Consider the following 15,408-nt stretch of genomic DNA (forward strand, 5'->3'; position numbering starts at 1 on the left):
ATTATACTTGTACCCAATAAATTTATACAAAACAATTAAGTGCTTCTGAGACCTGGCTAAATGGTTTCTCAGCCTGCATTCTGGTTCCACATGTAGGTTGGCTTGTGTAAACTCATTAAAGTGTTCACCCTGGTCTGTGTACTCTTCTGTATGTGTGTTACACTCCAATATGAGGTTTACATTACAATAGGTCAAACCTGTGAAGCTTGTAATGAATGAAAACCTTACATTGGCCCCAGCATTGGGCAAGGCAGTATATGCAGTAGTCATTAGATTAATGCTGAATGAACAGACAAATGGCTGGGAGTGGGACATGGTAGCAATAGGATGGCCTCTTAACTTTTGAGGTCTCCTGAAAAAGTGCTAGTCCAGAACAATTCACTTTTCAAATGAGTGGGAGACAACCACCCCAAGACCACTTACTCAAGGTTGTGCAGACCACTTTAAGAAACTGCCGAATGTCAAGTAATTTAGTAAATGGCAGAGCCTGGATATAAGTCCAGGTAGTCAGGCTCCAGAATCCAGGTTTTTGCCCAGTACTTTATAGTGTTTGGGGGCACCACTGGCCACAGACCCCTTTATCTTCCCCTCAGATCTAGACAGAGAGCCTGTCTTAAATCACTCTTGTGGGTTGGACAGGTCTCCTGAACACTTGGGAGTGGGAGAGCCCTGCTGCCCGAGGAGACTGCGGGGGGGCGCCGGTAGGGGTGCGGGGGTATGTGAGGATCAGCATCTGACTCTGCTCGAGAAGGGGATGCACGGTGGAACTTAATGCTCCTGTCTGTCCCACTCAGGGCAACCTGGGGCTGATGGAACCTCAGACCAGCCATTCACTTCTCCAGTGACCTCACAGCTGGACTGGCAGGCAGACAGAGTATCTGTTTGGTTAACTGTACAATCATTTGGTTGACCATAGAACTCATGGAGTGACAGGGAGAGGGGGCAATTTAAGGAATTGATAGCACGGTTTCTTGAATATCTAAGTGAATGACAGCCCACCTGGGACTAGCTGGGGCTGGTGGCCTGACAGTGGAAAAGACAGGGAGCTTCCTGAGGACCTTGCAGGCTGACTGACTGATGACCCGTGGTGCTACTGCCTGCCTGGCTGGCCTGATGTTGTGAATGAGTATTGTCAGGAATCATAGCTCGCCTGGGGCTATGTCTGGATGTTATACTGTCTGGCACTGTGTAAAGGAGGGCCACCTGGGGAAATTCCAGTCTGACTGATCAACAGGCTCTGTGGCTGCTTGCTAGGCAACTGTATCTAGTGATCGACTGTCCACACTGCTCGAATCACAGCATGCTGGAGGACCTGGCTGGGTGCTCTGACAGACTGATCACCTGACAGACGGTACGGTCAGTCGGATGCTGCTCGAGAATGACTGACAATGTGATGAGGGGCGGATTGAACGAGTCACAGGCCAGCTGGCCAGCAGCAAAACACGCGTAGCTGTCTGACTCGATGGCTGTACGTGGTTATGGACTGTCTGCCCTGATAGAATCTCAGCTTCAACGCATCAGAGGAGACTGATTGACCAATGGTCGGGATGCATCGCCTGAGAAATGACAGACTGGCTGACCCACTGCTGACAGGTGGTGTGGAGGCGTAATCGTACCTCTAGTTGCTGTGACTATTTGCTTTGAGAGCCTAGCTGGGTGTTGTGACTGATCGTGGTGTGAATGAGAAATAATCTAACCGAAAGACGTGACCAATTGATAGTGACTGCCGGACAGGGCTGTATTAGATGATGACAATGACAGCTTGTCCCGACCTTAATCAGAGCCCGCCTGGGGGCATGGCTGGATGCTGCAGTCATGAGAGGATTTCCCCAGGGAGAACTGCAGCTGGTCCCAGGGCTACGGTGGGTGGAGAACTAATTGATCTGCTGACAACGTGAGGACAGGACGGTCTTAAGGGAATGACAAGGCTGGCTGGCTAACAGTGCTGCCTGCCTCCAGGGAGTCGCAGATGACCCGAGGGCACAAATGGAAGCAGGCGTTGACTGCCCGGCAGTGTAGATGGGGGCCAGAGGTCTGACTACGCACTTGTCTAGGGCGACTGCCTGAGCGGTTGGATGTGGCGCTAGTCCACCTGGGAGCCCTGGCCAGCTTGGAGTTAAAATGTAATGACGAGCTGACTGACGGTGATAACAAGGGGTATGACAGAACTGAGAAGCCAGTTACTGGCTGACAACGTGATTGGCTAGCGGTGTGACAGACAGACAGGCGCACGGGCAGGGCCTCGGGCAACTTCAGCTACCGCCGCTGCCGCTGCCGCCCAGACGCACTCTGGGAAAGCGCGGCGACCGCCCGCGGCAGGGACCGAACCGGGCGGCGGGGAGGGGTTCGGTCACAGCTCTCCGGTTGGTCCGTGCGTGTGCTGCGAGCTGCGAGCCGAGGCCAATAGGCTGCGCGTCGCCGGCCACGCCCGCGCGACGTATCTTCTCGCGAGGCCGGCTAGGCCCGAATGTCGTTAGCCGTGGGGAAACATGGCGGAAAATTTAAAAGGTGAAGCAGTGGAGGCAGAGGCACGGGCCCGCTGGCCAGGTCGGGTGGGCTGGAGGGGTGGCGTCGCCGGCTCGGGGCCCCGGCATCCGAGGCCCCGGCGCCGGGAGCTGGAAGCTCAGCGCGGAAAGGATGGAGCTCGGGGACCGCGGGCCTGGTGCGCGAGGCTGGGCGGGGCTCAGGGGAGGGGGCGCGCGCCTCTCAACGCGGCGGGTCCGGGGCTAAGTGGGGACGCGGGAGGGGGGCGCGCGCCGCAGATCGCAACTGGACCGGCGCGCGCACGCGCGGGGGCTTGTCTGGGAGGCGCGCCCGCGCGCGGGAAAATCGGCCCCCGGTGACCGTTACCCATTCGGTGTCCACGCGAGACGCCGGAAGGGGAGGGAAGAGAAGGGGGACAGACCCCCCCCCCCTTTCAGAGTGCGGGGACAGAGAACTCTTCAGGGGGAGTGTATCTCCTCAGCGTGATGAGGGAAGGGTTTGGAATAGAGGATCCCCCAGAAGAGGGAAATGGGGCCTTCCCAATAGGAGAGCTGGACTCCCCCCATGTGTAGAGAAAGAGGGGTGACTCAGTATGTTGGGGGGCTCCTCTGTGTGACGAAAGCCGCAGGAAGCATGGGTTTCACAAGTCGTGGAACCTCTGACGGATAGGAGAGTCCACCTGTGGCCATTTCGGAGCCAGCAGCTGGAGGTGTTAGTTGGGATCACTTCAGTGGGGTTTCAAATGCAAGTGAAGGAAGGGGTTTGCGTGGAGAGGCTGTAGGGAGAGGAAAGCGTGGGCACATGCGGGCTCAGTCTCCACTTGGTCTTGTCTAAGTGGGGGGGGGGGTAGGGCTTACACGCAAAATAATTTTGAAAAGCTCTTGTACATTTTTAGGTTGACATCTAGAGTTTAAGTGTGATTTTCGAAATGGGAGGCAGAAAATATTAAACATTTTAAAAAGATGAAATAGGATGAAGACTGACTGCCCTTGGAATATTTTGAGACATGATTTGATAAAATGGCTTCTAAAGCACATTGATTAAGAATGTCCCTTGAATCAGAAAGAAATCTGGTTTTTAAAATCCGTTTGTCTTACAAAATTTTGGCAGCCCCAGAAATATACCAGGTGTATTTCAAAGAATCAATGTCACTAACCTGTACTGCTGTGCTTATAAACTCAGACCATAACCCTTTGGACGAGCTTTACTTTTTACACGAAGATGGATGAAACAAAGTCAAAATGCAGCAGGAAAAAATATACCTTGTGGATTTAAGGCACCCAGACTGATCATTTAAGGAGCCTTCCTGTAATGTACTATCATTCCACAATCTCTTGCTTGTAATTACAAAATCTAAAAAGCCCTGAAAACTGAAATCCTTTTCTTAAATTTGGCACCATTTATGGCAAAAGTAGATTATAAAGTGGAACTATTCTGTGAGGCTATTTTACATCTTTTTTTCCTCCTATTTAATGTGGGAAATTCATAGTTTTGCTGCAGGATGATTAATGCATTTGATAGCTTGATGTCCCCTGGCTACGCTGGGAGTGTTAGGTGTATCCTAGAAATAGTCTCGTAAAATTCAAAAACCCTTGAATTCCAAAACACATCTAGCCCAGGAGTTTGAGATAAGGGATTAAGGACCATTCTTTCCAGTTATGCCTTTGTTTGGTGCCCTGGAGGTTTCAATCTTGTCCCCCTACCCGCCCCTCCTCGGGGCATTGCATCCTACTGAGATGGGGGGTTGTTCTCTTTCTTTTGCAAAGTGGAGAGAAAGGTGATCAGGTCCTGAACCCAAGGCAGGTTTGCAGCCAGTTTTAGGAATAACAGAGGGAGTTTGAAGCTCTGGGAACAGATTCCATTAGGACAATTCATGTTGCAAACCCCACTTAGATGTCTGCTGTTCCAGAAGCAGCCTTGGGCAGTGAGCATTAGGGTTCAAAGCACATTTGTGTTGTAGAACAGTCTCAGCATTGGGGAAGGCCGTGGATTAAATTTCCCTGACTCTCAGGCAGTCCTTGGGATGTCCCAGGGAGGATTTGGGGTCCCCTTTGACTCCTGACCTGGTCAGGCTGCCCAGTAATAGTTCTTTCTGCGCCCCCTGATCCAGGCTGTAGTGTGTGTTGCAAGTCTTCTTGGAATCAGCTGCAGGACCTGTGCCGCCTGGCCAAGCTCTCCTGCCCTGCCCTCGGTGTCTCTAAGAGGAACCTCTATGACTTTGAAGTTGAGTACCTGTGCGATTACAAGAAGATACGAGTGAGTCTGGGGTGACCATGGTCTGGGAGGGGACAGGTCACAGGGAAGTTAGTGTCCTGCTCTCTTGTCCTCAACTATCCACATCTGTTTCCAAAGGGAATTTCCTCCTCTGACCCTGAAAAAATAGGATGAATAGACCCTTTTATCCCTATGATACAGACAAGATACGAAGCAGCTTTCTGATGGGGTCAGGAGCAGGATGAATTCCCAAGTAAATCTCTTCCCATCTCCCTAGGAATACAAAGTAATTGCAGAGATTGAGATGCTGAGCCCTGGAGTGGAAATGTTGATAGCTAACAGCTATTGAGCGCTTTCAGTGTGCCAGGCACTTCCTCTCAGAAACTCATTTAATCCCCCTAACAACTGTGAAATGGGGACAGCTATTGTCAGAAGAGGGAGGGGCAGGATGGTTAGGAGAACAAACTGGAGTCAGCATGCTTGGGTTCTAGTCCTGGTTGTGTTAACCCAGGCTACCTACCCAAACCCTCAGTACTTCATTTTCCTTATTGTAAAAGGGGGATGACTAGTAGCATCTACCTCATGTTGATTTGTGAAGATTCAGTTAGTAATTCAGTTAATAATACATGTAAGCTGCCTACAACAGGCAAGGACTTGTCAGGGTCCAGGTGAGCCACAATGGGGGCAGTGATGGTTTCTCCTATTTTGAAGGTGGGGCTAACGGGATGTGCAGAGGGTGGATGTGGGGAGTGTGAGCAAAAGAGAAGACAAGGCTGACTCCAGAAGTTCAGGTCTGAACAGCTAGGAGGAAGCTGATGATGGGGAAGACCAAGGAGGGGAGTGGGTTTGGGAGATTAATTAAAAGTTGGAAGAGTTTAGATAGACAGCAGGATTTGAACCTAGTAATCCTCACCGTAGAGCGCATATTTTTTGACCACTGCATGAAGTCATTCCAGAAAAGCGGTGGAGTGAGGTAGGTGTTACCCATCACCTTTGGAATGGAAGCCTCATGAAGGCTGGCACAAGGATCTCACCACTTATGGTACCCCATCCCCCTACCCACCCCCAACAGGAACAGGAATATTACCTGGTGAAATGGCGTGGATATCCAGACTCAGAGAGCACCTGGGAGCCACGGCAAAATCTCAAGTGTGTGCGCATCCTCAAGCAGTTCCACAAGGACTTAGAGAGGGAGCTGCTTCGGCGGCACCACCGGTCAAAGACCCCCCGGCACCTGGACCCAAGCTTGGCCAACTACCTAGTGCAGAAGGCCAAGCAGAGGCGGGCGCTCCGTCGCTGGGAGCAGGAGCTCAATGCCAAGCGCAGCCATCTGGGACGTATCACCGTAGAGAATGAGGTGGACCTGGATGGCCCCCCGCGGGCCTTCGTGTACATCAATGAGTACCGTGTTGGTGAGGGCATCACCCTCAACCAGGTGGCTGTGGGCTGTGAGTGCCAGGACTGTCTGTGGGCACCCACCGGAGGCTGCTGCCCGGGGGCGTCACTGCACAAGTTTGCCTACAATGACCAGGGCCAGGTGCGGCTTCGAGCCGGGCTGCCCATCTACGAGTGCAACTCCCGCTGCCGCTGTGGCTATGACTGCCCAAATCGTGTGGTACAGAAGGGCATTCGATATGACCTCTGCATCTTCCGCACGGACGACGGGCGCGGCTGGGGCGTCCGCACTCTGGAGAAGATTCGCAAGAACAGCTTCGTCATGGAGTACGTGGGAGAGGTAGGGAGACGGGACCGGGTGTGTGTGTGCAGCTCTTCACAACGTGTACACCCAGTTCTCCTCACTGTGTGTCTGAAACTCCCTGCTTTCCCTATGGGAAAGCCTGGGAGACTGATCTGAGTGTCATAGGGACATCGGGCAGGGGCTAGTATTCTAAGCTGGTAGACACTAGCATGGCCATGCTGGTGGTTACAGGAACACTGAAATACTTCTGCACTGGGTTGGCTTTATCAGGGTACTTAGCAAAGAAGAAAAGTGGGAGCTGAGATCCAGGCAGCCTTAGCATTCCTTGTAAGAGGACATGTGGTCTGGCATAGGGCTGCATCACCTGGAAAGGCACTTCCTCTTCTCATTTCGTAAGGGCCCATCTTATCACCAAGCAGTATCTGCCTGAGGAGCATTGTTTTACCAGTCTGCACAGAAGGAACGCAGTCTGGAGTAGGATGAGACAGGCCTTGGACAGAGATTGCCTAACTCCTTTAGACTTTCAGGACACTGGGGAAAGGCCGAGTGTATTAGGTAAGCCAGCCATTGTAAAAACAACCCACTCATCTTAGTGGCTTTGCATGTTCCAAGTTTGCTTGCTCATGGAGCAGTCCATTGTGGGTATTTGGGTGAGTATCCTTTCACACAGCAACTGGGACACCTAGGCTTTTTTCCTTCTGTGCCTTTGCTGTGCCTTGAAGCCTTGGAGTCACCACTAGATCCTCAGCATTGCCTGGCACGCGGGCCAAGTGGGAGATAGAAGGGGCCCATCCTAGTGGGCCAGGCCTAGATGCAGTGCTCATCACTTCTGCCCATGCTTCACTGGCTGGAACTGAGTCACTGGCCTTACCTCCATGCAAGGGAGGCAATGGGATGTGTTTTAGCCATGTGTCCAGCTGCAAAAGGCTAAAGCACAGCCATAACTAGCAAGTAGATAGCCAGCAAGTATCTACAACAGAAAAATGTCACACTCTTAAGATGGGTTGCAGTTGGCATTTGGGATGAAACGATTCTTTGTTATGTAGAACTGTCTCATGCATTGGTGGACATTTAGCATCCCTGGACCTTGACCATTTAAATCCGTGAGTGTGCCCTGTCATAGTGACAACCCCAGATACCTCTATACATTTCCATAGGTCCCTTAGGGGTGTGATATGGTTGGAAAGTGACAGAAACTGGCCTGAGGGACACTCACCTGAGGATGTCCAAACTGTAGCACTGATACTGATAACAAGGAGAGGCTCCTACTCTGAGAAACTGTAAAACAGAGAGGGTCACATCCCATAGAGACAGAGACAATCTTGGGCAGAGCAATCTACACCACAGAGGATCCTGATAGTCTGGGTGAGGAGACAGCCACAGCCTGTCCAGACAACCCTGCTGGCCTGCTAGTGGAAAATGTCCACACACCACAGGACCTGGCCATCTGGAAGGAGGAGAGCGGAGGTGTCCACACCATGAGGGCTCCTGACAGTGGGATGGGGAGGGAGTCCTGATAATCTGCAGGAAGTCCACGTCCCACAGTGATCCCAGTGACCTGGAGGAAGAGCTTGTGCTCTCCACACTCTAGAGGACCTGGTCCTTAGGAAGTGTCCACACCCACACCGTCATGACAGTCAGGAAAAAGAAGTGTCCTCATCCTACAGGGATCCACACAGCCTGGAGATCTAGTCTACACCCCAAGGCACCCCGACGGTGTCAGAGGAAGTGTTCATGCCCTCAGTGTCCTGACACTCTGGAGGAAGTGTCCAGAGTTTGAAGGAACCCAAACTGGCTGGAGGAGGACATGTCCAGACCCCATAGGACCCCGACAGTCCACCATCCTAGAGGCTGTACAGAGCAGGAAATAGCTCAGCCTCACTGTACTGGTGTCTGGAGGAAACTCTGTCTACCACATAGGGTTGAGGAGGAAGAGTCTACACCCCACGGGCAGCCTCAGAGCCTCCTGGGCCTTAGACTTTTCTGGATGCTCTTCCTTAGTATCTTTATCTTCTACACTGGAAACATCAGGGTTTCCAGGGATTCTGTCACCCCTGTCCTCACCTTTCCTGCTCTCCACACATTCTCGCTACACTATTTCCTGGCCGCCCTCCAGCACCCTCAGACCCGTGGGTCCTCCTGATGGTGCCACAGGCCTCTGTAGAGCCAAACTCATCTTTCCACACCCCCCTCTGAAGAGACTGCATAGCAGATAGTTAGGAGGGTAGATGCTGGCTCCTGACTGCCCCAGGCTAAATTCCAGCTCCACTACTCATCAGCAGTCACTTAACCTCTGTGCCTCCGTTTATTAATCTGCAAAATGGGAACAATAATAGCACTCACCTTATATACTTTTTACAAAAATTAGATGAGTTACTATGTATCAAGCACTTGAACAGTATTCAGTACACTGTAAGTTTGATATAAACCTTAGCCAGCACAGTCCAAACTTCAGCAAATCCAAAATGTCTGGAAGACCAAGTTTTTTATAACCTATCTGATTACAAGACCCAGCCTGACAGGATAGGGTCCGGTTTGTAGTCCTTATTTATCCTACTTGAGGTGAATAGTCATACATTTTGTTGTAGCAGTTCTACTTTACTTGATTCTGTAGTACTGTCCCAGATGCTGCCAGGGTGTTATGGAATTGAGGGCCTATCCCCTGTGCCTGCACACCATGCTATCTATTATCCTTCTTCAGCTGGTACATGGACTGACAGTCTGTACCAAGAGCTCCCGCCACAGGAGCTGCCCTTCCCTCCTTTGCAGCCTCCCACATCGGATCAGAACTTTCACGTTTCTGCAGAACATTCTCATCCTCCGCCAAGAGACAATGCCAGCCTCTCTTGTCCTATCCTATCCATTCTAAAACATGCATCTTCTTCCTACTTTAACGTCTCTGAAATGAAGATGTCTTAATTTAATTAAATCGTGGTGTATCATTTATAATTAACAGCAGTTTTTCCTTTCTTGGTAAAGGGCACATAAAATAAGGGTGTGCCTTACGTTTATGAGTGGTCCTTATAACCACCCCTAACATTGCTCACTGTCCTATCAGACAGGAACACCTTTCACGTCCATGAAATCGTGTGGTCTTTACAACAGCCCCTGTCATGCTGGGATTTTTGTCACTGTCATTCCCATTCTGCAGATGACAAAACTGAGGCACGGAGAGGTAGAGTAACTTTCTTAGAATCACAGGAGTAGTACAATGGATAAAAAAATAAAGGCTCGGCTGGGCGCGGTGGCTCACGCCTGTAATCCTAGCACTTTAGGAGGCTGAGGTGGGTGGATCACCTGAGGTCAGGAGTTCAAGACCAGCCTGGCCATCATGGTGAAACCCCATCTTTAAAAAAAATAAATAAATAAAATAAAGGCCCAAATAATGTCTAAAACTGGTGTCCTGCCAGGCTGTAGCTTTTTTTTTTTTTTTTTTTTTTTATTCTTTTCTGAGGAAACACGCACAGAGAGAACATTCAGGATCTCAGGATCCCATATCCAGGAGTGGGCAGAGCAGCAGCTGACTCCAAGTCTTCTAGTTCCCATTCACGTCAGCACCCACTCGGACGTGCCAGCTTATAGCCTATCTGTCTTTGCCAATTATTCTGGAGAGCTGCTAGGGAGCAGAGACTGGCCGATCAGTTCCCAAGCTTTCAGGGTTGACCAATCATTAGAGAATGGGATTGAAAAGAAGACTAGAAGGAACCAGGAAGCATGTGTGCCCTGGAGGGCCTGCAGTATGACTCACTCCTGGTGAGACTGGGAGAGCAGGTAGTGGCAGAACAGGTATGAAGATGGAGACCAGGGAGGATGTGGGCACTCCCCCTGGCTTGAGGGGGGACTACAGTGAAAAAGATGGCTCATACCCCACCCACTAGGCCCATGAGCCTGGGAGAGGCTGACCTTTGATCCCAGGGCTTAATCAGATAAGTGGCCAGCTTTTGAGGTAGGGGAGGAACAGTAAGCTTGGAAGGTTGCCCAGAGAAGTCCCATCTGTTTGAGCTGATGCCACAAGGAAGACTGTGTGTTCTTCAGGAGGTGAAGGGAGACTGAGCTTGACATATTCCACCCTCATGTTGTGGCCCTTAGGAGAGAGTCCCCACTCTTCCACCAGGTGGTAAAGCCCTTTTATGGTCTGAAACTTGCTTTAGAGACTGTCACCTCTCCATTCCCTCTTAAACCCTAAGCACTAGGTTTCCTGATCACAATCTTACACTGTGGTTGTCTGATCTGTCTGTGACTAGACATTGACCCCTTGACGGCAGCGACCAATCCTGGTTGCTGTGACCCCTGAGAATGGGGACCGGGCCTGGACCCTGTATTTCCCTAATCAGACCGTGAGCCCTGTGTGCTGGAACTGGGCACAAGGAAGTCCTCAATAAAAACCCACCAAATAGATGAGTAAACAAACAAAAACGGTGCAGGGGAGCCAGGTTCCTCAAGGAACAGAGCAGGAGCACAGGGCAGTGGGCAGTGTGGCCCAAGGTGGGTAAATCTTGGTCTTCTCAAGGCATTGTTAGTTAGCCTTTGGCATGGAGCACAGGCTTGAGGGGACAGCGAGGGAGGACACCAGTGTGGCCATCCTAGCTAAGGAGATGGATTCCCAAGTCAGAAGGGCATGGTCACCAGCCTACATGAGGGTAAGCAAGAGTGGAGGCCTGATAGGGGTCTCTGGAGAAGGGAGGGGAAGGAAGAAGAGGAGTGGCGGGGGAGTGCTGGGGCTGCCTGGAGGGCCACCATTTGGACAGAGGACAAGTTGCTAAGCCAGGAAGCACAATCAAAGTAAATAGCAGTCCCCATGTGTCTCCTATGTGCTGTGCACTGTCCTTGGCTAAGGTACAGCGGGACGCCTGCCCAGGGAAGGACCTGCTCAGCTACACTTGGGGATTGCTAGGAGGCTGCTGTTGCTGGTCTTGGGAAAGAGGGACCATGGGGCCGGAGAGGAGAGATTTGTTGGGGTGGGGTGGAGAGTCCGGTGACAGTATTTGGGAGGCAAGGACAAGCTGGGCCTAGGACAGTGGTGAAGATTCCCATTTCCTAGGACAGACAGGGACACAGCTGGGAAAGAGGCACTTCCTGCTGTCTGAAGCACCAGTTGGCACTGTGCGGCCCTGGGCTTCTCTCACTGTGCTCTCCCTTTATCTTTCCTCCCTCTTTGCTGCTGTCTCTGAAATATGTGGCCTCATCTTCTTTCTGGCTCTCTGGACCTGGGCCTCCCCGCAGGGTCCTGTAAGGGCTCAGGCTCCCTTGCCTGGATCAGTCAGTGTCTCCCCGTGGCACCCTGGGTTGCCTTCTTGCCCTTGCTTTGGTCTCTCCTGACCACCTTCCTGCTCCATCTCAGGTTGTAGGGCACCTCTTGCTGGGTGGCGGCAGGAGGTGCTTGCTTGGCCCCAGTTGGGCCCTGCAGCCAGGCCAGCCTGCGCTCACCACCAGGGATTCCTCCTGCCAGCCAGAGGCCTGAGGCTGGCTGGGCAGTGGCCAGCTGAGGCCCAGCCCCTCAAGAAGGGCCGACAGACCCTCTGCGTCGCTGCCCGTATGTGTCCACAGGCAGGGGCGCCTCCTGCTCCCTGTCCTTCAGGGGTCAGGAGCAGTGCCAGCTTTCCTGAGCCTTCACAGCCAGTCTCCCCTCACCCTCTCCTAATCCTTTTCCCTAGATTATTACCTCGGAGGAGGCGGAGCGGCGGGGCCAGATCTACGACCGCCAGGGCGCCACCTACCTCTTTGACCTGGACTACGTGGAGGACGTGTACACCGTGGATGCCGCCTACTACGGGAACATCTCCCACTTTGTCAACCACAGTGTGGGTACCCCCGGCAGGCGGGCAGGGGGTCGAGAGGGGCAGGCTGGGGCCCCTCCTCACTCTCCCACAACTGTTCTTTCTCGCCCAGTGTGACCCCAACCTGCAGGTGTACAACGTCTTCATAGACAACCTTGATGAACGGCTGCCCCGCATCGCTTTCTTTGCCACAAAAACCATCCGGGCAGGCGAGGAGCTCACCTTTGATTACAACATGCAAGGTGGGGGTGGCAAGGGACCGGGGGCAGGGGTGCACAGTGACTTGGGACACAAGGATCCCTCCCGAAGGCACACCAGTCACTCAGAGAACCAAGGAAAATTCTGTAGCGGGAGCTTTAAGATGCTATTCCTGACTCCCAGTCTCCCATTCAGACTACTAGACCGCTATCTACCCCTCGGGTCCCCTCATTTCCAGACCCTGAACCCTAACCCTGAGGCATTCATACCAACTTCTCCCAAGATTCCTGGAGCGTTAAGACACTCCTGACTCTAGTCTTGACTGAGTTTGCCTCATCCCCCAGCCCCTCCCCACTCCTAGCTCCCTTTGGCCTTCTTCATCCCAAGCCTCTGGACACCTCTGGGGCCTCCAGCCAGTCCCCTCCTTCCTTGATAAGTTAGCCACCTCAGACTCTCAAGGGCAGGTCATTGGAAGGGGAGTTCAGATGTACCTCTGGATGCCCAGGTGGCCCTCTATTCCTGCCCCTGCCCCCCACCTAAAATGACCCTCCTGGTTCCCTGACAGCCCCCTGCCTCCCCCAGCATTCCTCAACCCCTGACCTGAACAACCTCCAGTGCTGAGCCCTGGCCCCAGCCCCAAACCACCAACCCCTAGATCTCCTCCTAACTCAAATCCCAGAGTTGCTTCCAGCTCCTAAGATCCTTGGTCTCATGGTAAAAAGGGTAGTGGGACCCTTCATTCAGGCCTTCTAACAAGTCCCCTGCCTCCCTCCCTGCCTTCCTCCCTCCTTCCGTCTCCCCCTCCCTCCCTACCTCCTTCCCTCCTTTCCTCCCTGGCTGTGACTCCACAGTGGACCCCGTGGACATGGAAAGCACCCGCATGGACTCCAACTTTGGCCTGGCTGGGCTCCCTGGCTCCCCTAAGAAGCGGGTCCGTATTGAATGCAAGTGTGGGACTGAGTCCTGCCGCAAATACCTCTTCTAGCCCTTAGAAGTCTGAGGCCAGACCGACCGAGAGGGCCTGAAGCTACCTGCACCTCTCCCACCGCTACCCTCCTGTTGAGAATGACTGCCAGGGCCTCGCCTGCCTCCACCTGCCCCCACCTGCTCCCATCTGCTCTACGTTCAGGGCTGCAGCTGTGGTGAGGACTGACTCCAGGAGTTCCCTTTCCCTGTCCCAGCCCCATCTGTGGGTTGCACTTACAAACCCCCACCCACCTTCAGAAATGATTTCTCAACATCAAGACTGTTGTTGGGATTCATGGCCTATTAAGGAGGTCCAAGGGGTGACTCCCAGCCCAGCCCCAGAATATGTTTTGCACCTGCTTCTGCCTGGAGCTTGAGGGGTCTGCTGCAGGCCTCCTCCCTACTCCCCCAAAGGTATGGGGAAGCAACCCCAGGGCAGGCAGACATCAGAGCCCAGAGCGCCCAGCCAGACATGAAGCTGGTTCCCCGACCACAGACACTTTGTACTAGTGAAAGAAAGGGGGTCCCTGGGCTACGGGCTGAGGCTGATTTCTGCTCGTGCTTACAGTGCTGGCTAGTATTGGCCCTAAGAGCTGTAGGGGCTCTTCTTCAGGGTTGCATATCTAAGAAGTGGGTACCCGCATGCCACTGGAAGGGGAGTGGGTATCCATGGCCCACTGAGCAGTGAGAGGAAGACAGTGCAGAGCTGGCCAGCCCTGGAGGTGGGTTGGGACCAAGCTCTGCCTTTACGGAGTACAGAGAAGGTACCTGGGGCTCTTGGGAGCTCTGCGAGTACTGGGGGCTGTAACCTGGGGTGTCATGACCGCTGACACCACTCAGAGCTGGAACCAAGATCTAGATAGTCCGTAGATAGCACTTAGGACAAGAATGTGCATTGATGAGGTGCCAGGCATGGGGTAGAGCACCTGGTCCAGGTGGATTGTCTCAGGGAAGCCTTGAAAACCACAGAGGTGGATCCCAGGAAAGGGCCCATGTGGCAGAAGGCAAAGCACAGGCCAAGAATTGGGGTGGGGGAGATGGCTTCCCCACTATGGGATGGTGAGGTGAGAGGGAAGCCCTTGTTGCCTGCCAACCCCAGACCCCAGCCCTTTGTGCTCACCCTGGGTCCACTAGTCTCAAAAGTCACCTACCTACAAATGTACAAAAGGCAAAGGTTCTGATGGCTGCCTCGCTCCTTGCTCCCCCACTCCCTGTGAGGTCTTCTCTAGGAAGCCCTTCCTGACTACCTGTGCCCAGAGTGCCCCTACGTGAGACTGTATGCCCTGCTATCAGATGCCAGATCTATGTGTCTATCTGTGTGTCCATCCCGCTGGCCTCCCAGACTAGCCTCCAGGCATGGACTGAATCTGGTTCTCCTCCTGTACACCCCTGAACCCTATGCAGCCAGGAGTGGGCATCAATAAAATGAACGGTCGACTGAATAAACCAAGGTGTGAGGTGCTTGTGTGGGTGGGGGTTGAGGGGATAGAGACTGGAAGCTGGATTTGCCCAGTAACATGTTCCTCAAACCTCAGCCATTTGAGCCTAATCCTCACAATTTCAGCCCCCACAGCATATCACACCATCATCTATATAACATCTTGACCTAAAATAAGTTTGCTTTATACTTAAACTTTAAAATGCATTTAAGACTGGGTGTTGTGGCTCAAATCTATAATCCCAGCACTTTGGGAGGCTGAGGCGGGCGGATTGCTTGAACTCAGAAGTTTGAGACCAGCCTGGGCAACGTGGTGAAACACTGTCTCTGCTAAAAATACAAAAATTGGCTGGGCGTGGTGGCACATGAGGCTGAGGTGGGAAGATCACTTGAGCCTCGGAGGCGGAGGCTGCAGTGAGCAGAGATCTCACCACTGCACTCCAGTATGGGTGACAGAGCCAGACCATGTCTCCAAAAAATGCACTTAAATTGACTGATTTAGACTGGCCATAACTGGTTTTGACTGGACTTGACTGATCTTGACCTGTGTTGGCCGACTTTGACTTGTCATGATTGGCTGTGACTGGTGGTAGCTAGCCATGACTGGCCTTGACCCATCTTGACCAACCAGG

The 15,408-nt window shown here is 52.7% G+C and overlaps 1 protein-coding gene across 2 annotated transcripts; it reads left to right on the forward strand.

Annotated features, from left to right (window-relative positions):
• Positions 1-1,269: 1,269 nt before the first annotated feature.
• On the forward strand, positions 1,270-14,800 carry SUV39H1 (SUV39H1 histone lysine methyltransferase). 2 transcript variants are annotated; one of them, XM_003939542.3, is made up of 6 exons: positions 1,270-1,593; positions 4,595-4,740; positions 5,771-6,433; positions 12,052-12,198; positions 12,287-12,416; positions 13,224-14,800. In XM_003939542.3, exons 1-6 carry the CDS (start codon positions 1,539-1,541, stop codon positions 13,355-13,357), a joined length of 1,275 nt encoding a protein of 424 aa, XP_003939591.1. In that variant the 5' UTR covers positions 1,270-1,538; the 3' UTR covers positions 13,358-14,800. The 2 variants fall into 2 exon arrangements, with proteins under 2 accessions (XP_003939591.1, XP_003939590.1); XM_003939541.3 differs by lacking the exon at positions 1,270-1,593 and adding an exon at positions 1,832-2,508.
• The last annotated feature ends 608 nt before the right edge of the window (positions 14,801-15,408 follow it).

The sequence above is a fragment of the Saimiri boliviensis genome, chromosome X (genome assembly GCF_048565385.1).
Source record: "Saimiri boliviensis isolate mSaiBol1 chromosome X, mSaiBol1.pri, whole genome shotgun sequence".
NCBI lineage: Eukaryota > Metazoa > Chordata > Mammalia > Primates > Cebidae > Saimiri > Saimiri boliviensis.